Source organism: Podarcis erhardii (genome assembly GCF_964252035.2).
Source record: "Podarcis erhardii genome assembly, chromosome: 16".
Classification (NCBI taxonomy): domain Eukaryota; kingdom Metazoa; phylum Chordata; class Lepidosauria; order Squamata; family Lacertidae; genus Podarcis; species Podarcis erhardii.
This window is the reverse complement of record NC_138514.1, coordinates 24,749,346-24,773,470: the sequence shown is the minus strand read 5'-3', so window position 1 is coordinate 24,773,470 and position 24,125 is coordinate 24,749,346. Positions and strand designations below refer to the sequence as shown.

General features: G+C 54.0%; 2 protein-coding genes across 2 annotated transcripts in view; one reads left to right on the top strand and one right to left on the bottom strand.

Annotated features, from left to right (window-relative positions):
* The window catches only part of BAZ1B (bromodomain adjacent to zinc finger domain 1B), a 35,872-nt gene extending 23,669 nt beyond the window's left edge, over positions 1 to 12,203 (top strand). Inside the window, exons 12-19 of the mRNA XM_081843768.1 lie at positions 412 to 586; positions 1,237 to 1,425; positions 3,593 to 3,740; positions 4,146 to 4,293; positions 4,681 to 4,799; positions 7,430 to 7,584; positions 8,988 to 9,091; positions 10,384 to 12,203. Of these exons, the coding sequence (XP_081699894.1) occupies positions 412 to 586; positions 1,237 to 1,425; positions 3,593 to 3,740; positions 4,146 to 4,293; positions 4,681 to 4,799; positions 7,430 to 7,584; positions 8,988 to 9,091; positions 10,384 to 10,753 (1,408 nt within the window). The 3' untranslated portion in view covers positions 10,754 to 12,203. The remainder of the gene's footprint in view (positions 1 to 411; positions 587 to 1,236; positions 1,426 to 3,592; positions 3,741 to 4,145; positions 4,294 to 4,680; positions 4,800 to 7,429; positions 7,585 to 8,987; positions 9,092 to 10,383) is intronic.
* Positions 12,204 to 13,739: 1,536 nt separating this feature from the next.
* FZD9 (frizzled class receptor 9) lies at positions 13,740 to 21,505 on the bottom strand. The gene is made up of 2 exons (XM_081843789.1): positions 15,870 to 21,505; positions 13,740 to 15,607 (listed from the first exon to the last, which is right to left on the bottom strand). Exon 1 carries the CDS (start codon positions 21,391 to 21,393, stop codon positions 19,579 to 19,581), a length of 1,815 nt encoding a protein of 604 aa, XP_081699915.1. The 5' UTR covers positions 21,394 to 21,505; the 3' UTR covers positions 13,740 to 15,607; positions 15,870 to 19,578.
* Positions 21,506 to 24,125: the final 2,620 nt, after the last annotated feature.

Here is a 24,125-nt window from a genome sequence, read left to right as displayed (position 1 = left end):
TACATGAGTGATCCTTTATGGGCCATTGTATACTTCTGGACAAGACTGTGGAAGTATTTAAAAATGCTTTTAGGCACCAGCATTAAATCAACCCCTAAATTTCTGAGCATCAGTGTAAATCACTGGTAAACCAGTGGTTTGGCCCAATAAGCTCACACTGCTGATTCAGAATGGCAAGTAAACATCCTCATGCTTGGAGTGTGTGTCAAAACACAAACCTTCAGGTTATAGAGCTGGATAGTTCTGCAGCCCTCATAAGGTAACTGAGCATCGTCTACGTCTGAGGACCCTTGCTTAGGCTAGATAACTCTTCTGTAGAACTTGGAGGGTAACAGAGCATCTCCAAAGGCCCTACCTCATGAGAGAGTCATATATTGACATATAATGACCATATATTGTCTCCTCTCCCAGATATCAGGACATCACTCATTCCATTCACTTGGCTCGGAAGCAGAACCCAGGTCTGAAGTCTTGTGATGGCAACCAGGAACTGTTGAACTTCCTGCGCAGTGACCTCATCGAAGTGGCCACCCGGCTGCAGAAGGGAGGCCTGGGATACATCAACGAGGCAGAGTTTGAAGCCAAGGTGAGCACTAGCATTGCAAGAGGTGGGTGGCTTAACAGTAATCAATCACCCAGGCAGGGCTTCTGAGCTTGGAAGCAGCTGTCAAGTGTAGTCTTGCTGGCTCTGGGCCTTGGCTTCCAGGCATCCCTCTGGGTGGGCCATATAGCCCTGGGCTAGCTCTTTGCTTTGAAGTCCAGAAGCTCCTACTATTAAACGTGTCTTCTTTCGCTGGTGGTATCTAAAGCAGACAACATTGGGAGACTTGCTTTGAATTGGGGCAGTGGTGAAGGATCCGCCTTCTAGGAGCTGGGGAATATTCCTGGTCCCAGAAACAGATGCACATTAATTGTTGCTGACCACAGGGTAGGCAGACTTTTGAGTTTGTAGCAGAGTTGAAGCCCTGATGAACCTCAGGAGCTGCTTACTGATACACTAGGGGGCTCAGACAAAACAGTGCAGTGTGCCACTAGCTGGGTTGGTTGGGGAAATGTCTCCAGGCCAGGCGAGACTTCTGAGGTCCCTGCTCTTCCAGCACAGAGAGGCTGTAGCCATGTTCTTGCCAGTTAACCCATCTGGGGAGCTCGCCTCTTAGTTGCTTGGATAAATGAGAGCTGCAAAGCCCCTCTGCACATGAGAAGGAAATCATAATGTGTTTGTGCCTTTTTGATCAGGTTTGCACACTGGAGAGCCTGAAGGATTTCGGGGAGTGTGTGGTTGCCCTCCAGGCCAGCGTTATTAAGAAGTTCCTGCAAGGCTTCATGGCCCCCAAGCAGAAGAAGAGAAAACATCAAGGCGGGGAAGATGCTGTTGCCAAGGCAGAGGAGGTGGATGAAGAGAAGAGGGTGGCGGAAGAAGCCAAGGTCTGGATCAGGACAGATACAGTCGGAGGGAGGGAGGACGGGAGGATGGGCAGAGAAGCTTGGGCAGCTGGCGCGAAAGTGTCGCTGCTCCTGCAGGTTGCAGGCATGAATGGGAATAGGGGTGAAGGGATGAGGGCAAAGGCCTTTGCTTCCTTGCCAGAATTATGGCAGGGAAGATGCTTTCTCCCCTGTTAAACCAAACAAAGAGGAAGAAACAGCTGCTGCCAGTTGAGCCTTCTGGAAGAACAAAACTGACTCCAATTCCTGAACATCTTACCTTGAAATAAATTGGGGGTGGGACTTGCTTCCAGGTAGGCTTGGTGAGTGTTGGGCTGCAAAGGGGATAATTCTCTGTTCTGAATGGAGAGACTTTCCATGAGGATCACTCACCAATTTCAGATATCAGAATGGGGGATGAAAGACCTTTTCCAGCTTGTCTTTCACATCCCCTGTGCTGTTTTCACTCTCCCAAAAGTCTCTGCATTGCCAGCAGCTGTTTTCCTTTGGCTCTGTGGCTCCTGTGAGCTGCCTGCCCCACCTTCTATCTGTTTCTCATCCTCCCTATTGGGCCATTGGTGGTAACGGACAGTATTTAGATGACCAGTGGAAACACTGTGTGGACAGAGGCCAGGCCAACGGATCAGAAGGGCAAACTGCAGCCCACCAGGCTCTTGGGTGGCCACTTGGCCTCAAGGCTGCCCTCTTCCCTATCCTGGTTCCTGGACAGCAGGTGATGGATGGCCTTGAATTGGCCTCATTTCGAGACAGACACTTCTGTCCCCTTGGCCATAAATTGCCCCACCTTTATGGCTGACAGATCCCAGTGTTGGTGTGTCTTGCAACTCTTTGTGTTTTGTTTGGTGCTTACTGTCTTCTGCCCAAGGTAGATTGCTGGGCATTGCAAAAGGTTTTCTTTCGACAAGACAGGCAAGGGCAGTTAGTGCTACTGGGGAAGGCTCCTCTGGGCCTCCCGTGTGCCCTTTGGCCCTTCAGCAGTGGGCATTTCTCTGCCTTTTTCTTCCCTTTTGTATTACCAGCTGGGAGCAGATGCCTTTGGTTGGGGCAGTGAGTCACCTGAGGGAGAAGCCCTCCCTCCCCCACCCCGGTTTTCTAGTGCCTGGGAAGCCACACTGGAAGCTTAATGCTTTCTCCAGTGCCTGGATCGGCTGCAGATTTATCTTGGCCCATCATCTTAGCAGCCGAACTCTGGGAGGAGCTTCTTGGAAAGCTGATGTGTCTGAGAAGGCCCTGGGCACATTCTGGGGGGAAAACAGACAGGCTGATCAGGCTCCCAGCCTTCCCCACCGCCTTGGCTGCTGCCTCTTGCTCAAGGTACTGAACCTGGGAGCCATGAGGAGGGAATTCTAGACTGGGGCAAGCGAGCCGCTGTTTTTTTAGGTGTCCCATTCACACTGCACTTCCTCTGATTCAGTGGGAGGGGAATGTGCAACTCTGCAGAAATCCAGGTTTTGCTTGGCTCCTGAACTGCTGTTAGCAGCAGAGCTCAGCCATTCCCCTTGAAGCTCAACTGCCCTGACTAGGAGTAAGGAAACTGATGCTGTGAGCTTTCCCACTGCTGGTGCAGGAAAATAGGGCTGGGGGGGTGGGCACAGTGGTTGTGGACAAGCACCCCCCCCCCCAGTTTATCTGGCTCTTGATAGCTTCTGTCACAAAGGGTAGGTGTCCTGGCTGAGTGGAGTTGACATGCCTGCACAGTTCTGACCCCTGAAGACATTCCAGACATGAGGACTTCTTCCTTGGGGCTGGGGGCTGCTGCCACCACTTGCCCCCTAGGCATCACCTCTGGGCTTGTCCAGGGCACCATTACTCAGAGGTGCCACTAGAGGGCAGGCCAGGCTCTTCTCGGGCTCCAGGCCCTGAACTTTGCCTCTCCAGCTGTCCCTGCAATTAACAGCTAAAGTTCTCGGCTGTTTGTTTTCCCCTGATGGACAAGGATTTGGTTTGGATTTCAAAGTCAAGAATGCAGCCCCCAGTTTCAGGCTGGCTGTGTGGGATATGTTGAGCAAGGCTTGTGGGCCTCTGAGCTGGCCTTTGGGCAGGGGGTGGGGGTGGAGGAGAGGAATGTGTGCTGTCGCCTGAATGGCAGCTGCCAAGAGCCCCAGGGAAGGGCCGAGAATGCCTCTTGAGCTGCCTCCTCTGCCCCCAGGTGGCTTCCGCCCTGGAGAAGTGGAAGCTGGCCATCCGTGAAGCGCAGACCTTCTCGCGCATGCACGTGCTGCTGGGCATGCTGGACGCCTGCATCAAGTGGGACATGTCGGCCGAGAATGCCAGGTGCAAAGTCTGCCGCAAGAAAGGTGCGTGTGCCAGGCCTGGGGGCCTCCAGGGCTTGGGGTAGAGGGAATCATGCTGGGGTTGCAATGGGCAGTTGCCCTCCCAGAGAGAGTAGATGTGGTCAGTGCTTCCTCTTTTTTGACATGGGGGGGCGCTTCCTCCCAAAAAGGCTATTGTAGCCACAGCATCATGCTGGCTTTTGATATCCCCTCCGCTCCCAAATGGGTGGGGCAGTGAGGACCCCTTGCAACAACAGTCCCTTTCTGGGTCCTTTCAGAGCAAGCATTTGGATCCTGTCATCCCCTCAGGGCCAATGCTTGCCCTTCACGGGTGTGAGCCCAGGAATTTCAGTGGGCCTACTCTGACTGGTCTCCTACCTGAGCTTCATTTCCCTCCCTTGATCCTTCTGTCTTTCTACTCCCTGCTAGGTGAAGATGACAAGCTCATTTTATGTGACGAGTGCAACAAGGCCTTCCATCTCTTCTGCCTGAGGCCGGCCCTCTACGAGATCCCCGAAGGCGAGTGGCAGTGCCCGGCTTGCCAGCCTTCTGTTGCCAGGCGCAGCTCCCGGGGCAGGTGAGGTTTCTTCTGCTGGTTAGGAAGGGGCAGCTGGCCTCAGTGTGGGCTTTGCTCCTCTCTTAAGGTCATGGTAAAGCATCCCTGGAAATTGGGACAAATGGGCTGGCCACATCTACCCAGGCCAGGCCTTTTTCCTACCAGCCCCAGGTGGGAAGGCTGAATGCAATTCCAAAAGACATGTGCGCGTTCTTCAGTTCGGAGCATTGGATTCCGAGGCTGCTTTTGGCTTGGGCTGCTGGCAAGCAAAACCCACCTCAAGCTGACATGACACAGCAAGGGAAAACAAGGTGGCCCACTGCAGGACAGGGCTGCTGAGGACTCTGGTCTACCACAGCCTTTGAGGAAGCAAACTCCTGATTCTGGTGTGTTGAACCTTCCCTGTAGAAACTATGCTGAAGACTCTGTGGAAGAGGAGAGTGATGCTGGCGAGGAGGAAACCGATGAAGAAGACGATGAAGGGGAAGAGGAAGAGGAGGAAGACTATGAGGTGGCTGGATTGAAACGTACGTACTTTTTCTCTCCTCCACAAATGGGCAAACCTTCAGCTGGTGGAGAGTGAAGGGATCCTGTGTTGCCACAGAAGGGTAAAGATGTCCTCTTCCTAAATCTGGAATGACCGGCAGGCAATTCTGGGCTAAGGAGCTGCCTGCCAATGCCACCAAGCCATCAACAGCCTTATTGGTGAGGGGGTGTTTTCTGGCTAATCATTGGATTGCTTGAGGCAGGACCAGTAGCCAAACTGGACTTTGCCATGCTCTGGAAGGAGGTCTGTCCTGGGTTTCCCACTTAATCCCATTCCTGAAATTGCAGGGCCCTCTTTCCTGTCTCACACAGGAATGCTTCACTTGCGCGGTGAGGTGGAGGTAGAGACAGGGGTCTGAATTCAAACTGTGTGCAGTCAGTGGCTAGGGGAGCAAGGCTGAAATTTCTGGAAGCAGGTGGAAGCGATCGGCAATGCTAAAAAGTGCCATTATGTTTTTAATCGGAGGAGCCTTTGGTGGTGGAAATGTTTGAGGGCTGCAACCTGCATCCCAACATTCTTGGGCTTGGGGATTTTCCGGACTGTGTAATACTGTACAGAAGCAATTGAGATGTCACTGACGTGCAGGCCTGCCCTTGGACTGGAGCAGAAATGCTATGACAGGCTCATGCAGGCTTCTGAAATGCCAGCAGCGGATGATTTCACATGCCGTGGATTGCCGCAGAGGTGTTGCAGCAAGAGGACTGCCCCAGGCAGTTTCCCCTTGCTGTGTTGTCCGAAGTTGCCATATTTCCATCTATACCAAGGCTTGGCTATTAGCATAGATGTCAGAAAGCTGACTTAGGCAGAACCAAATGATTGTGTACGTCAGGGGCTCTGAGCAAACAGCTCTCCTGGAGAATGTGTTGGACTTCAGAGCTTCAGCAACGGTAAATGTGTTGCACTTCTCCCTTAATACCTTGTAGCTGACGATTCAGCTCCTAACACACATCCTGCCCATTACTTTGCTAGAAGCCAGTTTATTCATTCAGTTAGTGGAGCTGGGGTGGGGGTAGGTGGTGTGTGTGAATGTTCCCTCTTGATTAGAGAAGTGAGGTGTGTGGGAAAGCCTTGGGCCTGGGAGAGGGCTGAGCAGAGAGCTCTTCTCTTTTGCTGGCTTTGTAGGTCCAGTGAGTCTCTTCCCACAGAAGACTATTGAAACGTGCAGTTCCCCTCACAACTACATGTTGTCTGGGGAACTCCTTGCCCCTTGATTCTGTTGCATGTGTAAACTGGCCACAAGTCTTGGATGGGTTCAGGTAACCATGTTAATGGAATGGTTATTATAATCAACTGGCCATCTGGTCTCTCTCTCTTAGGAAATTTCCATGACACCTGGTAACCCAGAGGCATGAAAGTCCTTTTTGTTGGGTCAGTTCTCTCTTAGTCTCTCTCTCTCTCTCTCTCTCTCTCTCTCTCTCTCTCTCTCTCTCTCTCCTCCCCCCTTCTCATCAAATCCACTTAGGGCTGTAGCCAAATTAAACTTTCCTCAGAGTGGACCCGTTTAAGTCAATGGCGCTACATTATCTATGTCCTTTGTGCAATCTGAATCACATGGGGGAAGCTGCCCGCTGAGCAGGCTGCTACGGGGTGAGGTTTTGCTGAGGTGGCCTCGTGCATTGTAAGCGTGCCTGCTGGCGGAACTTGTCCAGGCTCCTTCCTGCCTAGGCCCAAGCGGGTCGCTGTCACTAAAAATAAAGCCTTAAGCCCCGGCCCCATCAAATAAAGCCTTAAGCCCCGGCCCCAGCTTGACGAGGCGTTTAATCAGGGGAAGGTCACTGTGGAGAAATCTCCCCTTTCGGCAGCGTTCCGCTTAATCCTGGGCGCGGTGTTGATCCTGAAGGCTCTCCTGAGGAATGTTGGACTGCCGGGCATGTAGCTCTGACTATGCTCTCGACGCAAGGGAGAGCCAGCTCAGGAGCCAGGTGCCCTGTGGCGGCCTGTCTGGTGGTGGTTTGGCTCCCAAGGAAGGCCAGCGCTCCTTCCGTTGCAGTGGGGTCTCCTTGTTCCTGCTGGCAGGAATCACTGCACACCCAGCGCCTACATAAGCTGCCTGCCCTGGTGGGTTAGGAGGTGCCTTAGCTCACCAGGACAGCCACTTGCTGGTGCCTGGGATGGTGCTTAGTGCAACCTGTCATGTTTCTCTTGGGACATCTAAAACTGGCACTTGACTTGCTGGGAGAAGCTGGTGTTGGGGCTTTGCACTCTCTACTCTGTCAGCTGCCTTTAAGACCATAGCTGTGCCCCACCTACCTTACATGAGGTCTCCCAGCTTTAGCAAGGTGGCTGTCTTGTGTGCCTTCAGGGCAAGACCCTGGGAAGGAAGGAAGGCAAAGAGCAAGAAGTTTAGTCTTGTTCTAAAGCAGCAAACCGTAAAGAGGCAATTCCCCAATTGCACGCTCGTGCTGGCAAATGTGCTGTTTTCCGCGCAGAATGGGGGATCCCCTCACATAAGTGGGAAATCAAGGAAGAGCTGCAGATGGGTTAGTGAGGAGGAGTTTGGAGTCCATAATGAGTAATGTGCGGGTGGGGGATGCGACACCGTTTCCTTACTGCCACTTGGGCTCCTATCCCCCAACGACTAACTCCTTGACTGCCCTCTTTGTCTTACAGTGAGGCCCAGGAAAGCAGCCAAGGGGAAGCAAGGAGGCCCAGCGGCAGACCCTCCGAGGCGGAGCCGGCACCAAGGGAAGAAAAGGGCCCTGCACAGCACTCGAAGTTCCCGGCAGCGGCCGGCTCCTGTCAGCGAAGCAGACATGGATGAGCTGGTAAGAGCCACACACACACACCGCCCCACCCCCAGGTGACAGGTGCCTCCATGCATCTCCCCTTGCCAAGAGGCTCCTCCCTCAGTATTGTCCAGAGAGGTCTCTGGCTTGGCAGACTCGGGCCGGGCGGTGCAAGAATGCCAGGCATCCCTCCAGGGAGGCTGTGTGTGTGCATCTCTCCCTTCTCCTGATGAGCAGGATGCTTGTTAAAGGCTCTGAAATAGCCGCCAGCGCTGCAGGAGCAGCCGTATGTCTCTGGCAAGAGGCGGGGGGACGGACGGGGAGCATGGTGGGTTGTTGGCATTCCTGCAATGCAAAGCACTTGCGTCCCTTCCGATGTCTCCCTGAGGAGGACATTTGTTGCCCAGGTTGCCTGTCCCTGAGCATAATTCAGCCAGCTTGCATTTCGCTTGACGTTTCAAAGAAGATTGTAGGCCTTCATTCTCTCCCTCCCACCCCCCTTGGTAGTGTCTTGAGTGGCTGCTACTGCCTGCCTGCCTGCCTGCCTTTGTGGATTGTCCCTTTATCCGTTAGTGGCCACTTCTCGGGAGCGTGTTGCAGAGTGCAGCTTATGGGCTCACATGGGTCATGCTGCTCTTTTGGCCTCCTCCCAACCTCAGATCTTGAAGGAGCAACACTCTCCACCTAGGACAGTTCATCCGCTGGTTCTCCAAGGGCCAGGCTTTCCTGTCACTGCCAGCTGCTTCCTCTTCCCTTTGGCTAGCCCTGCACTGGCCCTGCTGCCCCTCCAGTCCCTTGTTGTGTGCGGAGGGCTGACCTTGGACCTTGCTCTCCTCGCTCCAGCGCAGCAGGGCACTCAGCTGCTCTTTGGCATCCCAAATCTGGCCACCAGGTTCCTTCCACAGCCTGCTGCGTCTCCTCCTGCTGCAGGCTGTGTGCTGCTGGGCGGGTCACGGTTTCCCTCCTCACTGATCCCTTTGGCTGCTTTTGAAGCTCTTTGAAGACGCCTGCTGCCCCCTGGGGAGGAGTGGGGCTGCCTGGAAAGCGATCCGGCTGGCTCTCCACTGGGCAGGGCTCCTGAAATCCAAGCTGGCGGCTTGTAGGGGTGGGGGGCACGTTCCTTGGCTGCCCCATCAAAGCTCTGGCAGCCGCCCCGTTTGTTTGGGGCTTTATTGCTGGTGGGCCTTGGAAGTCCTGAGTGTCGCTTTGTACCATGATCTTGGCTGCCCCTGCCCACCTGCTCTCCCTTGGGAAGCTTCGCTGAGCTGCTCCTCCCCACAGGCGCACCTGCTCTTCCCAGTCGGGGCCGCTTGGCGTGTGCCCTGCAGCATGTGCTGGCCCCCTTGGCTTCCAGGGGTGTGTGCTGGGCCAGATGGGGAGGGAGGAGGTTTATTCTGGGCAGCCTCAGGGGAGCTCTCTCACCTCCTCCTGTCTTCTCCCAGATGTACCCAACAAAGAAGATATCTCGCCGGCAGAACCTGGAGCTGCAGAAGTGCGAAGAAATCCTCAACAAGCTTGTCAAGTATCGCTTCAGCTGGCCTTTCAGGTGAGGCCCCAGGAGGGAAAGGCCCCTTGCTGAGCCCCACACAGAACCTACCCCACATCCTGCCAGGCTCCCGCTCTGCCCCCTTGAATCTGTGTTCCGGCTGTTTCACTTGGAGTCACTCTGGAAGGGCCCTCCTGCCATCCATTCCTTCCATTCAGGAGGGCGGCGTTGACTGACGCACAGTGACATGGCACCTTCCGGGTTAGTGACACAGTGTGTCCAACTCTGGGGTTAGTACCTAGCTCTTGTGGCTGGGAACAATTGGCAGCCTTCCTCCACAAACTTGCCTAGTTCTCTCTTAAAGCTGCCCAAGTTGGTGGCTATTGCTGTGTCTTGTGACAGTGATAAGTAGCGCTGCTTAAACAATGTGCTGTGTGAAGTCTTTTCTTTTGTCTGTCCAAATCTCCAAGCATTCAGCTCTGTTGGATGGCCCCGCTGAGGCCAATATTGCATGAGTGGGAGAAAAACTCTTCACACTGCACATAATTTGATATATCTCTGCCCGGTCTCCAGCCTTTCTTAAACCAAAAAGCTCCAAACGCTGGAGCCTTTCTTCATAGGGGAATTGCTGCATCTCCTTTACCAGTTTGGTTGCTGGGTTTTGAACCTTTACATGCCCTACAGGTAAGGCAGGTAAAGGTCCAAAAACCAGCAACCAAACTAAGGCAAGTCAACCAGAATGGTCCACAATATTAAAAGTCCAGTTGCAAGCCTCAGCTTGTACAGTGGCCTTGCGATACGGCCAATTGTATTTTCAGTTCCTTTCCTAATGATCCCCAAAATGGAATTCACTTTTTCCACACTCCACACTGGGTGTGTACTAAAACACTGGAAGATATCACCTGCGCAAATTGGGTAGAAACAATGAAATTATCACTGAGTGGGTATCATGTGAAAGAGAATAACTGGTGATCCGAGGGGAGTTCCTTTGTAATCCACACCCACCTCCCAAAAATTTCCTCAGCTGTGCCAACCCTTTCCTGCTTCCCCCCGCAAGGAGGCTACAAATAACCAGCATTCTGTGCAGTGTTTTTTCACAGGTGCATGGAGATTCTTGGCTTTTCCAAAAGAAGAGTTAGGCTCATGGCCTAGTGGTGGGGGACGGGAGAGGAGAGGGTTCCTTTCTGTGCCTCTTGCGCCTTGATGGTGACTTTTTCAGGGAGTGTTAGTCTCTGACCACTTGGACAGTAGAAACAGGGAGGAGTGGCAGGCGAGGGTCAGGCCAAGGCAGCCTTTGGGCTGATGCAGGTGCTGCCCTAGCTGCCCACTAACCCTGTGTCCTTCCTTGGCAGGGAGCCGGTGACCACTGAGGAGGCGGAGGATTACTTTGAGGTGATCAGCAGCCCCATGGACTTCCAGACCATGCAAAGCAAGTGCTCGTGTGGCAGCTACCGCTCGGTGCAGGATTTCCTTTCTGACATCAAGCAGGTCTTTGCCAACGCCGAGCAGTACAACCAGAATGGCAGCCATGTCCTCTCTTGCCTGGAGAAGACGGAACAGTGCTTGATTGACATGATGCACAAACACCTCCCTGGCCACATGTACTCGCGACGGAAACACAAGCGGCCTCTGGCCCCACCCAGCCAAGGACTGGAGGAGGCGGATGGGGACAGCGACCCCGAGGCACTGGAGTACTCGAGGGGGCGGAAGAGGAAGAAATGAAGGGCCGCCCCCTCTCCACGTTCCGGACGGGATGCGGTTGGAGCCGGCTTTGCGCAGGCTGCAGCGAAGGGAGCTGGGAGGCGGCAGGGGCTACCTGGCTTTCCCTCAGCTCGCTCTAGTTTAACTCTCAGCAACTTCCTGAAAGCATTTGATCAGCCCTCAACTGGGAAAGATGGCTTAGTAATTCCTCAGCAGCAGCACAGGCAATTCTTGCAGGTTTTTAGAAGGCAGGAGGGCCAGGGGGATAAGTGGAGGGAGTCCCCTCTAGCCTGGGCACAGCAGGGGATGGGACGAGGGTCTCCTGAACCACAATGGTCACCTTCCTCTCCTCTGCGGTCCTGGCAGCCAGGGACAGGTCCAGGCTGCCATGCTCCACTTCGGATGCCCAACCCCATAGGCTGACGGATTGTCTTTCTTGACCAGCCCCCCTTGAGCAGAAGAAGAAGCCGCCTTGGAGGGCGGGCAAGCACTTACTTTTCCAGAGTGACTCCCCCTTTTTTTCACCAGCATCTCTGTGCAGACCAGCTTTGGGGGTGCTTGTCTCTCTCCAGCCTCCTTATTTTGGATGCAGCAGAGGGAAAGTTGCTCTCCCCACCCTCCGGCCTCCCCTGCCCCAGGAGCAGAGTGTGATAAATCCTGCAGTTTGGCAGGAGGAACGCTGGTTCTTTGACTTTCAATCTTTATTTTTTTCTCTAGTTAAGATTCTTGTTTCCAGCAGTGACCTTGTACAAAACGCCTTGTAAGATACAGTCGTCTTTGCTCTGACATGTACTGTACAGTTTATATGAGGATGTGTTTGCTTTATATTCCTTCCTCCTGGCCCCCTCTATAAACCACTTGTTTTTTCTTAGATAAAGTAGCTGGGAGTTGGCCCAGGGAACCCATTGGGGTTGTACACTTCGTAGCTTTGTTCTTCCCTCTTTTCCTAGCCCATACCCCATCCAGCCTGCCTCGTTCGTCTCCCCTTTCCTGATGTTGGAATCTGGATTGGGTCAAAGGAGGGTCTCCTTTGCACAATAATCACCCAGGTGGAGAGGCAGCTCTTTTCTGCCTTGGCCACCTCACAGTCTTCTGTTTTGACTTTCCTCCATTTCAAGCGACATTTATTTCCCCACAACCTTTGAATTCAAGGCTGTGGGATTGCAAACAAGGAATTCTTGCTCTCCCTGGCCACCTTTTGCTTCTCCTGGGGCACGGGAGGATGTGGTGCTGAGGAATCCAGCCTGGGCTCTAGCACTGACAGACACACCTCTGGCGTCACTTGCAACCTGCCCACTTTCTCCCCTTCAGTTTTTGTTCTATCAAGCCCTACCAACCCCATCCCTTTCCAACCTCTACACGATGAAACATTTTTGGACTACATTTTTTTAAAGAAAAGGTTGTTTGTTGGGGGAGGGGGGAATTCTGCTAAGGGCTGTACTTGTAATAAATTGGAAATATAAAAGCAAAACTTGTTTTTCTTCCTGCTTGTATTTACTGGTCTTTCTAGGGACTGAGAAACTAAGCGAAATTAAATTTGGGGCCTGGTTGGAGAGGGTAAGGTGGTGGTGTCTTTACTCCAGCATCTCTTGATGAAGCCTGTGGCCTCTGCCTGCCTTCTCTTCTTCCTTGGCTGGGATGGTTCTAAGGAAAAGTTCTGCCTTGGGGATGGGGAACCTGCTGTGTGTTCCCAACTCCCAGCGGTCAGGAATGAGGAAAGCTGGTAGGGCCCCAATTAGCTGCCTCTCTTCTAGCTGCAGTGAAGGGCTTTTGTGCAAACCCACCTTTCTCAAACCAGGAGCCTGGAGAGGGGCTCTCAATGGCAAAGCATAGACATGTGGCATTGGCAGGGTCACCTAGTTAAGGCAGCAATCACAACTCAATAATCCCTGGCAGATGGCCATCCAACCAGTGTGGAGCTTTGCTTGTTGGTCCCTGCGCCACAGGGCTGCCTGCTGCATCAAGGAGCTGCCTTTGGGTGGGCTACTGTTAAAGTTTGCATACAAAAGCACACAATGAACAGCTGTGTCCACAAATAGGTTGATTCAGAAGCATTGACTTAAGGCAGAAAGAAGCTATGCCTCCCACCCATCCCTTCATCACCTTGTCTTCACCCAGGCCAGAGACCACCAGGTCTTCCAAAAGCACCACTTCTTCCAGGAATTGCCAGTGCAGCCCAGGACCCACCACCCAGGAAAGCCCTAAGAGAAGTTAGTGTGCCACTCTGGTGAAGAATTAAGCTGGATGGGTGAGGTGAGCGGCATTGGTGGAGCCTCAGGATAGCGGGGGGCGGGGGGCGTTTAAGAGAGAAGCCACTTGGTGCTAGCCCCATTTCTAGGTAGCTGACAGCTCCATCCCATTTTCATAATCCTGCCCTCCAGGAAGCCTGACTTCCCCAGAGGTGGGAGGGAAAGCCCCTGAAAGCTCCTCTGGTGGAAGCAAACAGTCTCCACGTGCAAACCATCTTCTCTCCAGGCTCCGATATCCAGCTGCTTTCATGGGGCTGTGAGAGGGAGGCGGGCGGAAAGTGAGCTTGTGCTTGCGGCTGCCAGAGTACAAATAGGCCATTTATGAGGGCCAATTGCAGAGGGATTGCAGACCACCCTTGCTTGGCTCCACATGTACACACCCCTCTTCTGCCTGGGCTGAGATACAAATACAGAATTGGTGCCTGCACTTCTGCCGGGATTACTTGGTATGAAATGAGGGACCTGGTTCTTGGCATTTTGCTTAAATGCCTTCAGTGAGAACTCTAGAGACCAGCAGCCTTGTAGGGTTGAGATTTATCAGCTGTACAGCTTGAGCATCTGACCCTCAACCCATAACAGGGTGCTTTGTAAGTTGCAAGGCTTGGCTAGTGCCGTGCCTGAGCGTAGGAGCTGATGCTCAAGATCTGACCTCCCATTATACTGATTGGATTGCCCAGCCTCAGCCTCAAGCCACCACACAGCCGACCTGAAAACAACGCTCCACTTATATCACCAGCTGCCTGTAATCTTCGAATGCTAAATGTGATATTTAAAGAATCTGCCAGAACACAGTCCTTTTTTTAAAAAAAAGGTTTATTCAATTAATTTCTTGCTCATTACCAGTTAGCATCACTCCCTCATGGGGGCATGTGGCCCAGAGAAGGTAGCTGCCTATGTTGTTTGCAGCCTGGCTTCTTCACGCGAGCCACCTTACTTTTGGGTTAATTTAATCTTTGAAGCTGTCACGGGTGTTTGAATAAAGATCTTGGCATGCCTATTAAAACAAAGTGATGTGATGTTTCTGTGTTTTCTGGGCTAGAAGGAACTTAGTGGTTTTAGTCTAGGGAAGCCAGACCCCCTGTGGGAAAACTCCTCTGATTGCTTGGGGTCTATGGGATCAAGGCACTGCGGTCAAGTTGCGAGATCTGGCTCTTGAGGGGCTTGGGTTCAGTTCCTGCCTCTCCCATAGACGTATATAACTTCATTTCTGCAAAACGGGGAAAGTTGTGGCCTACATCACAGAGGTGTTTACAGGAACAATCAAAACTGTAAAGTGCTTTACATACAGAAGGGCCCTAGAACTGGCTGCTGCTGATGAGAAACAAGCACCTGTTGCGTTTTTCAAGAACAAACTGCTTCAAAATCCAAGCAATTGCATTGCTTGCATGGGTGGCTGGGCAGGGAGGATTACTTCATCTGATCTGAGCCAAAAGGGGCTTTGTGCTGCAGGCTGAGGGATCCGGCAACTGAGCCTCCTCCACAATTCGGAGATGGGCTTCGCCACCGGTCTTTGAACTTTTGCTTCCAAGCCTACATTTCTCTGCAGCTAAAGTAGCCCCAATTTGTCTAACTGGTCATATACATGCACAAGTGTGTTTGTTCATTTCTTCCTCTGCTTTGCTTGCAGCAGCAAAAATGTTGGGTGAGGAGTATGCAGAGTGAAAAAGATGCCTGCAGCACCTCCTACCTCCCTTTTCCACGTGCTGCACTGCATACTGCTTGCTCCCAACTCCCTGAATTTGTAGCTTTGACATATTTTATTTCTAAGCAGGAGCTTCTTTCTGAGACGATCAAAGGAATCAAACGCAACACAAGACCTGTGCCACCTAGCTTTGGCCACACGGTGGCCTGTCTAGCAAAATCAGAGTGCAACACTGACTGCATGTTCTGTGTCTGGAATTTCACCCTATTTTGCAGCACACCCACCCAAAAAAAAACAGGCGTGGGAAAGAATTTTTCACGGAGATTAAAGATGTTTGAGAAGCCCCTCTTGTTTCAGCTCAGCCCTTGTCCAGCCATCTATCTAGATCAGTGGTTCTCAAAAGCCCCCAACCACTTGAAAATTGCTAAGGGTCTTGCTAGACCACTTATTGTTCTGCCTGTTGCAGCAAAATTCAAAATGCAATAGAACAAATAATAAAAATACAACTGAAAAGCCAAGTGAATATTCAGCACACTGGAAGAGCCATCTCTTGTCTTCAAACCACACATCCATAGACACACCACGGCCCACTGGTGGTCTGCGGACCACACTTTGGAAACCCCTGGTCTAGATAAGTCTCATATTTCAAGCAGAGGTCCTCTCTCTTGGAAAGTTATGCCCAAGCCTGGATTCACTATGTGGGCCCAGGAAACCACCTGACATAATTTACCACTACTTTGCAACCCATCGGCTAGAGAAGCCGATCTCAAAAAAACATTGTGCAATGAAGAAAGTTGTCTAGAGTGTCTTCTAATTGCCTCTGCCTTGCATCCTCATACTGAAGGGGTGACACAGCCCCCGTGAAGCCTTTGCCCTCTGGCGCCACTTTTAATATTTATTAAAGAAACCAAGCCCTGCTCCCCACCACCCTGAAGAGCTGCTGACAATCAGTGTAAACAGAAAAAGGGTCAGCTTGTTAATTTACTAACTTTGGAACACTAAGGCGAGTCTCCTCGGCCGTGAAATTAAACTAATACAACACTCCAAAGTCTCAGGGGCTGATGGGATTTATAGTCCAGATGGATGGGGTATAAATATTATTATTATTATTATTATTATTATTATTATTATTATTATTATTAAGAGGTTGAAGAGCACAAGGCAGAGCCAAGTGATTCTGGCTCCCTTGGGTGGCGAGAAATCCAACAGAACTACCCCACCCCGCTGTCACCATCACATCTGGGACCACTTGAGGGAAGAGGGACGTCTGTTTTTGCTGCCACAGTGCAAAGCATGACAACCGAGAATGCAACACGCATCCAGAGCATCTGTGCACATCCATTGTAGGGCGGGGGGGGGGACGACACCCCTGTTGGAAGCCCATCTCCAGGTTGACACCATTAAAAACTCTCCTCACTGGCTTAGCAAGGAGTCACATGCCCGCTTGCAGCTGGCACCACCTGAGTGCCCTTCTTGGTGCTGCCCAGGAAGGCCACTCTGCAGGTGTCACTAGCACTGCCCCCCTGCCTTCCTGGCAAAACTTTGCTCTTTCCTACCCAGAGCAGAAGGATGGGTGTCCCTCGGATGGCCTTGCCCCACAGTGCTGGTTGCCAGGTGTTGCGCCCCTGACCCAGGAAGAGAGCTGGTTATCCCAGTGGCATTTCCTACAGCTGGCAAAGGCAGGCATGTGTGAGCAACAGGCAGCACGAGAGCTCCTCTCTGGGGTTAAAAACCCTTGGCAGCCTGGCTCCGCATCAGGTTTCGCCAACCGGGTGCCTTCCAGATGTTTTGGACTACAGTTCCCATCAGCCCCAGGCAGCGCAGCTGTATTATGACCCCAGAGGCAGTAGCAGCCGCAACCCAAAAGAAACTGGAGGGCTCCAGGTTGTTGAAGGCTGCTCTGCGTAGCTCCTCTTCCCAGGAGACTGCCTCACCCAACCCCATTTGCACTTTACTCCAGTATACACTCCCAAACTGATGGGAAAGCTGTTAGCTTGAGACCACCTTCCGCAGGCAAGAAGCTCAGGCACCTGGTTCATTCAGCGCCCAGCAGGGAGAGGGGTCAGCAACAGGCAGCCCCTGGGCCAAATTGGGTGCCTGAAGGATACCAACTAGCCCTCCTCCCATCACCAGCATGGAGATGCAATTGTGCTAACACATGGGTAGCTAAACTACGGCTTGGGGGCCAGATCCAGCCCAATCACCTTCTAAATCCGGGCCAATCGCCTTCTAAATCCAGCCCGCAGACGGTCCGGAAATCAGCCTGTTTTTATATAAGTAGAACGCTTTTATTTTAAATGCATCTCTGGATTATTTGTGGGGCATATGAATTCGTTCATTTCCCCCCCCCCAAAAAAAATAGTCCAGCCCCACACAAAGACTGAGGGACAGTGGACCGACCCCCTGCTGAAAAAGTTTGCTGACCCTTGTGCTAACAAGACTTGAGGGCTTGGCATGATCCAGTACCTGCATCCAAGTGGTTTCAGCTGCCAGATCAGGCCCAGGTTCATCCAGGCCACTCAGAGGCTTACAAGCAGGACATGAGAACAAGAACTTTCCTCTGCTGGTGCCTCCCAGCAACAGGCAATACCCTGGCAGCCTGCCTCTGCATCTGGAGGTTCGGCTTATACACCCGGACCAGCAGCAGCCATTGCTAGCAAACCTCTTCTCTTCCATGAATTCATCTATCCTCTTTTTCAAGCTAACTAAGCTGGTAACCATCACAGCAGGGGTGGTTTTTGTTTGCCTTCCAATAAATTTTACAGGGAACCCTGGCCTCTAGTACTATGGGAGAGGGAGGAAAAATCACTCCCTGCAGCCATTTCTCCTATTTGTACAAGATCTTAGTCATGCAGACTAGAGCTTTCCAAACTGTGCAGCACGCGACATGTTAGTGTGTCGGCTGCAGTGTGTAGGTGTGTGGTGTGAACGCTCCTCCTGGGGTTGGAACGGAGTTAGTTTAACCTCCGGTTTGCTAGTAAAACCAAGTTTCTGTGTCGCAAAATGATGCATGTCTGAAAAGTGCGTCACCAACATGAAAAGTTTGGAAAGCTCTGATGTAGTAACACGTTTCTGTACACACATGGCTGCCCAGCTCTCCTTTACCCCGCCAGCTGGTGGCTAAGCATCCCTGGGCAAAGGAGTCTGGAGCCAGAATCAGTCTGGAAAGGTCCCATTCCCCCCAGTTCCATCACTCAAGGGGGCTGGAACCCCAATTTCTAGAGCCTCCCCCTTGGATGGAAGTTGGGGAACCCAAATTTATTATGGCAGATGGTTTTGCGGGCTTCCTCTGATGCAGGACGCCCCCCCCCTTCTCCTTTCCTCAGGCCTGCTGGTGCCCTTGGCAGCGCCAGAGAAGACTCTAGTGAGCTGGAGGCGCCAAGGCCAGGCACCTGGATGGGAGGGGAGCCAGGGTGGAAAGGATTATTCATCTGCAGGAAGGCCTGGCTCCAGGCGGGGCTGGAGGGCGCCAAAACCAGCACTGGGAGCTGAGCAGCTGACCCAGGCAGCCCGGCAGAGCAAGGGGGCTTTGCTCAAAGGCTGCCCTCCACCCCAGCCCCGCTGGCTGCTGCCAAATGATCCCTGCAACCCCCACCCCACCAGGCCCCCTGGCTCGCTCAGCAGCTGGCTTCTCCTTGGCTACTGGCCAGAGCCTCCCTGGGGAAGAAGGAGCTCCCTTCCCTCGTGCTGTGGTGAGAGGCAGGGATGGGGGCCTGGGGAGTGGAAGGGGGCTTTGGGTGGGGTTTCAGCAAGAAGGGGCCAAGCCCATCTGCAATGGCATGGCAGCCGGGTATGTGGGAAGTCACTGCTTCGCCACCGCAACCACAACCGGGCACTATATGGAGGTGGGGGCTGGCGACCCACACTCTCCTAGCTTCCCTGGAGCTCTTGAGACATTTCACCAAGCCCAACGCCTCTGAAATGTCCTGGGCCAACGCAACACAGCTTCTCTGGATGCCGGCTTCTCGGTTGGCAGAGAGCACCGGAGGCAGTCGCCTCTCCCCAAGCCCCTGGCAGCTGCCCCTTCCTGGATCTCAGCGGCAGAGGAGGCTGAAGGTCACAGCATGGGCAGGCGCTGGGGACTCCCGAGGGGGAGACAGGGGGTGGGCTGCTGGGTGATGACTCGCACAGCCTTGGCACAGCCAGCTCAGCTTTGTCACTCTCCAGCCTGGCTAAAAATATTTTGACAGCCTCCCGTCCTTGGCCCTGGCTGCTCGAAACAACTTGTACAAGCTCCCCAACTGGGCAGGGGGTGGTGCTGGGGTGGGGGACAGGGAGGCCTCTCCAAGCCAGACCAGCCGTCTCCCCGCGCTGGTAGCAAGGCCTAAAGCTCAGGCCGGCTGTGAGAGGATTTGCCCCGCTGCTCTCCTTCTTGCAGACATCCAGGCTCCCCGCTCCCAAACTCTCTTCATCCCCCACCTCCCCTCCATGCTGCGCTTGGAACAGCTGTTTCCAAAGCCTCCTGAATTCCTGCAAACAGCATCGACCTCAGTTGAAATAACACAGCCAGGTTTTATTGGGGATTCTTTCTTTCTTTCTTTCTCTCCCCCCCCCCTCCCGCTTTTTCCATTTCTTTCAGCTAATGGATTTCTTCTTTTTTTTAAAAAAAAAAATCTAAAATAAATTACAGAATTAAATAAACTTGGACAAATGCTCTCTCACATCTCGCCTCCAAAACGAAACACTGAAATGGTTTTGGCAATGGAGGTGTCCAGCCCGCAAGGCTGGGAAGCATAGCTATATATATGATTGGGGTGCAGGGAGGGAAGTGGGGGGGGGCGCTTCCATGAGCTGCTCTCTTCAGCATAACAAAGTTGCTCCCCTGCCCTGCCCAGATGCCCACAAACAGCCACTCCTTCTGCCTCCCACCATCTCCCCCCCACAAGAGATTCTCCTTGCTCCTTGACCTGCTACAAACTATGTGCACGGCTGTTTCCTGGAGGCCCCAACCTGCCTCAGACGTGCGTTGGGTTGTCCAGGTAAGGGTCCGTCTTGGTCATGTGCAGCACCACAGCAGGCACCTTGTAGTGGCAGTGGGTGCCCGTGCAAGTCACCCCGCTGCAGGGCTTCCCTCTAGTCCTGCCCCCCAGTTTCCGGTTGCAGAGGTTCTGCCAGGTCTGCAGGGTCTTGGAGCTCCACACCCAGACCCCACTGGTAATGCCCACCACCAGGGACATGAAGATCTTGAGCATGAAGATGGCCACAGTGGGCACGGAGGCCTCCAGGGTGCAGTCTAGGCTGCGGCGCCCGGGGAAAGGCAGGCACCCGTGCTCCAAGGCCCGGAGAGTCCAATACTCCACGTTGAGCCGCTCGTAGAAGTAGCAGACGATGACGCAGGTGGCCGGGACGGTGTAGAGGATGGAGAAGACACCTATCTTGACCATCAGCTTCTCCAGCTTCTCTGTGTTGGTGCCTCCCGTCTTCATGATCTTGCGGATGTGGAAGAGGGCGACGAAGCCGGTCAGGATGAAGGAGGTGCCCACCACCAGGTAGCAGGAGAGCGGGATGAGGACGAAGCCCGTCAGGGCGGCCACGTCCAGGCTGGCCACGTAGCAGAGGCCCGTCAGCTCGTCACCGGCCACCTTGCGCATGGTGAGGATGACGATGGTCTTCATGGCGGGGACCCCCCAGGCGGCCAGGTGGAAGTAGCTGCTGTGCGCCTCGATGGCCTCGTGGCCCCATTTCTTCCCCGCTGCCAGGAACCAGGTCAAGGTGAGCACCACCCACCAGAGGGAGGAGGCCATGCCGAAGTAATAGAGCAGGAGGAAGACCAGGGTGCAGCCCGTGCTCTCCAGGCCCTCCTGGATGACGTAGAGCTGCCCGTCCTCACGGTCGCATGCAATGGCCTCTGCGCCGGCCACCGAGCGGATGAGGAAGGCCACCGAGTAGACGTTGTAGCACATGGAGAGGAAGATGATGGGCCGCTCCGGGTACTGGAAGCGCTGGGGCTCCAGCAGGAAAGTCAGCACCGTGAAGGCGGTGGAGGCGAAGCAGAGCGTGGCCCACACGGCCATCCAGATGAAGGCGAAGTCCTTGTCGCGACGCGCCCAGTACACGTCCACGGCCGGGGAGCAGCGCGGGGCGCACGACGCGCTCTTGGCCACGAACTGGAACTTGTCGCCGTTGGCGCACGGGCCTCCCGGAGCCGAGCCGGGCGGGCTGCCTGCCGGAGGGGGCCTGCCCTCGACGGCGGGCCGGGCCGGGCGAGGGGCCACCGGGAGCATGCCGGCTCCGCGCTGGGGCTCGGCGGTGGCGTTCTCGGGCGCCTCCATGCACAGGGCGTGCGGGTCGTGCTTGGTGGGCAGGCGGGCGCAGTCGAGCGCCTCGGGCCAGCCGAAGTGGAAGTGCGCCATGATGGGCGCGCAGCGCTGCCGCGCCTGCTCGCACATGGGCCGGCAGGCCGGGATGCTGCTGGACACCTGGTCGGTGCACATGGGCGCGTAGAGCGAGCACAGGAAGAAGAGCAGGTGGCCGTGGCAGCCGTAAGCCACCAGCGGCGCGAACTCGTGCAGCTTGAGCGCCGCCTCGCCCTGGTGCTCGTGCCCCAGCAGGTTCGGCATGCGCGTCAGGTTGTAGCCGATCCCCTGGCACATCGGGATCTCGATGGCCTGGCAGCGCCCCGAGCCGCGACCGCCGCCCAGCCGCTCCGACGCGTCGTACGCCCCGACGCCCGCGCCGCCCAGCAGCTCCAGCGCCCGGGCGCCCGGGGACGCCGCCACCAACACAGCCAGCAGGACCCGCAGCGGCAGCGGCAGCAGCAGCCCGGCCATGCCTCGCAGCGGCGACGACCACGACCACGGAGCCGGCCGCCGCTCCCGATCACCGCCACCGCATGGCGCGTCACCAGCTCCCCGTGCGCCCACGCGGCCGGCGCTCCGCTCGTGGGCGCCTCCGCCGCGCCAGCAGCGCCGCTACACCCTCGAGAGGCGGGCCCGGCGCCGGCGGGACACACCCCGCGCGGGGCGGAGCAGGAGCGGGAGGAGGAGGAGCGGGAGGCGGCAGCTGCTCGGGAAGCGCGCCTCCCGGGAAGCCCCGCCGGGCCGGCGCTCTGCACGGGCTCAGAGGCGCTGTCGGCTTCCTCAAGCCGGCTTGCACTCTGCTCTGCCCCTGCCAGCCCATGTTGTTTCTTCCTTTCTGCTGCTGCCAAGGGTGGGGAGAGGCACTGGAGCGGGAGCCTGACACGTGAAGCGGCATCGTGTGAGTGGCAGAGCGAAGACACAGCCAGGTCGACGCAGAGTGGAAGCTCCGCCCGCACTATCGACCTTCCCTCTCATCTCCCTGTCTCGAAAAGACCAGATTCAGTTTGTGTATGAGTGTGTGGGATGTTTGTGTGTCTGTCTCTAAGGGCGCCCCCCAAGGTGATTCCTCGAGGGTCCCAGTTAATTTTTGGAAGTGGCTGAAGTTTTCGTACTCCTAATCCAGGGCCAGCCCTCTCCTTGGGCAACTGGCCAGCTGTGCCATGAGAAACGAGCAAATTGTGAGTTGGCTTCTCTCTTTACTCCCAGGGAGAGTTGCTTGTGGGGTTTTCTCTCTCCTGGGTGCCCAAATGATGGAGCCAGGCATGGGGACTTTGCACCCCCTGACCTAGGGAGGGGTCTGTGTGGCATTTGTGGTACTGCATCAAACAGGAAAATGCCACCTTGGACCCTGAAATAAAGTAGTCCCACTACACGGGTGTAAGTCAAATGGTGACAGGAACCATTTCTTCCCTAGAGTTGGAGGCAAGGTTAGGGGGCTAACCAGGGAGTGTTAGGGGTGAGATGGTGAGCAGCCCACTAGTGGCAGCAGAAACCTAGAGAGATCTGCCCCAAGGGGCACAGATAATGCAACAGGGAATTTTGTGCAACAAAGTGGGCAGGAATGCCATTCAAACCCCTGCTTGCTATCTAGACTTGCAAACTTGTGCACAAGAATGAAGCCCCAAAGCACCTCCTTGGGTGCAGCTGTCATGTCAACAGCCACCCTAGGTCTTCATTTAATTAACCAAATTTATATACCACTTGATTCCATCTATAAAAAAAAACTCAATCTTTGCTTCTGCAGGCCCCTATAAAGCAGCCCCTCAGGCTTTAAGTGAGCCCAAGGATCCTTCTGAGAACTCTTGAAGCAGCAAAATAGATCTCTGTCTCTCTTTCTCTGGGATCCTTTTTAAAAAAGACCCCCTTGACCCTCAGGAAGCAGAAGACTGCATCAGAAGGACAGCCAGAGACAAGCAGAGGGCTGTTCCTCTTTCCATGGGAAGGGGAGGGGGGGTGGGCATGTTTAATGTATTAGGGCATCTTTAGAAAACGGCTTTGAAGATGAAACAGCCTCTGTTTAAGTGCCTGGGACTATTATGTATGTGTCACACGTAGGCAAGAACCAGGGAGATGCCGGGATCTGCTCAGCAAAAGCTGATCATAAACAGAATATTTAATCACCAGCCTGCCCCTAACAGGCCTTCTCCTCCTCCTCTTAGACACAAATAATCCAGCAAAAATGGGTGACTCCCCCTCCCAACACAGCTGCATTGATTGAGGGGATGGTTAGGAGAGCCCTACTTCTGTGATATGGGGGGCTTTTGCACCCAGCTCGTGACACAGATGGTCCCCCCATGGCTCCTGTCATTCCAGGGATTCAGAGTCCTTGCCCTTGGATCTCTCCTGAGTTGGTGTCAGGCTGAAAGCGACACTGGCCTGTGGAACTCATGGCTGCATGAAAAGGGAACACACTGCCATGTGCACAGGGTTACTGTGTGGGAGGTTCTATACTGTGTGGGATGTGTAGGATGCAGTGCGACCTAGAGGCTGAGGTCCCTTCACCCCCCCATAAAATATTTGAGGGGGTCAGCCCCCCCCCAGTTGATGGGCATTGCCATACAAATGGCATGTGTGTGCTGCCTCATGTGATTATGTGGGACAGGGCTTACTTGGTCCCTCTTATTTTATTCAAGTTGGCACCCCTAACAGCCATCATGGCTAATAGCCATCAATAGCCCTCTCCTCCATGAATTTGTCAAGTCCTCTTTTTAAGTTAGTGGCCATCACTGCCTCCTGCAGCAAAGAGTTCCATAGTTCCAGAGTAGGTTGACACCCAAGCTAGGGTTGCCATATTTCAGGACACCCTGAAAGTTGTTGAGCTTTTTTAAGACAAACCCCAAAGTTGTTGAGCCAAAAGACCATGGTTTTTAAATTACAGGTAGGTAGCCGTGTTGGTCTGCCATAGTTGAAACAAAATAAAAAATATATAAACTTAGTTTAAACTTAGTTGGTCTCTAAGGTGCTACTGGAATGATTTTTTTTTATTTTGTTTTTAAATTGGATTGCCTAAGATCCAAATCAAGGAGCCACTTTTCAGACACGCCCCCACGTCAATCCCGCCTTTGAAATCCCGGTAATGTCTGGGAAAATCTGGACGTATGGCAGCTCTAATCCAAGCAATAGCTTAGCTGTCCCATATGGGGATTGAACCTGCAACCTTGGCATTATCCGCTCCACGCTCTAACCATTGGAGCTATCCAGGC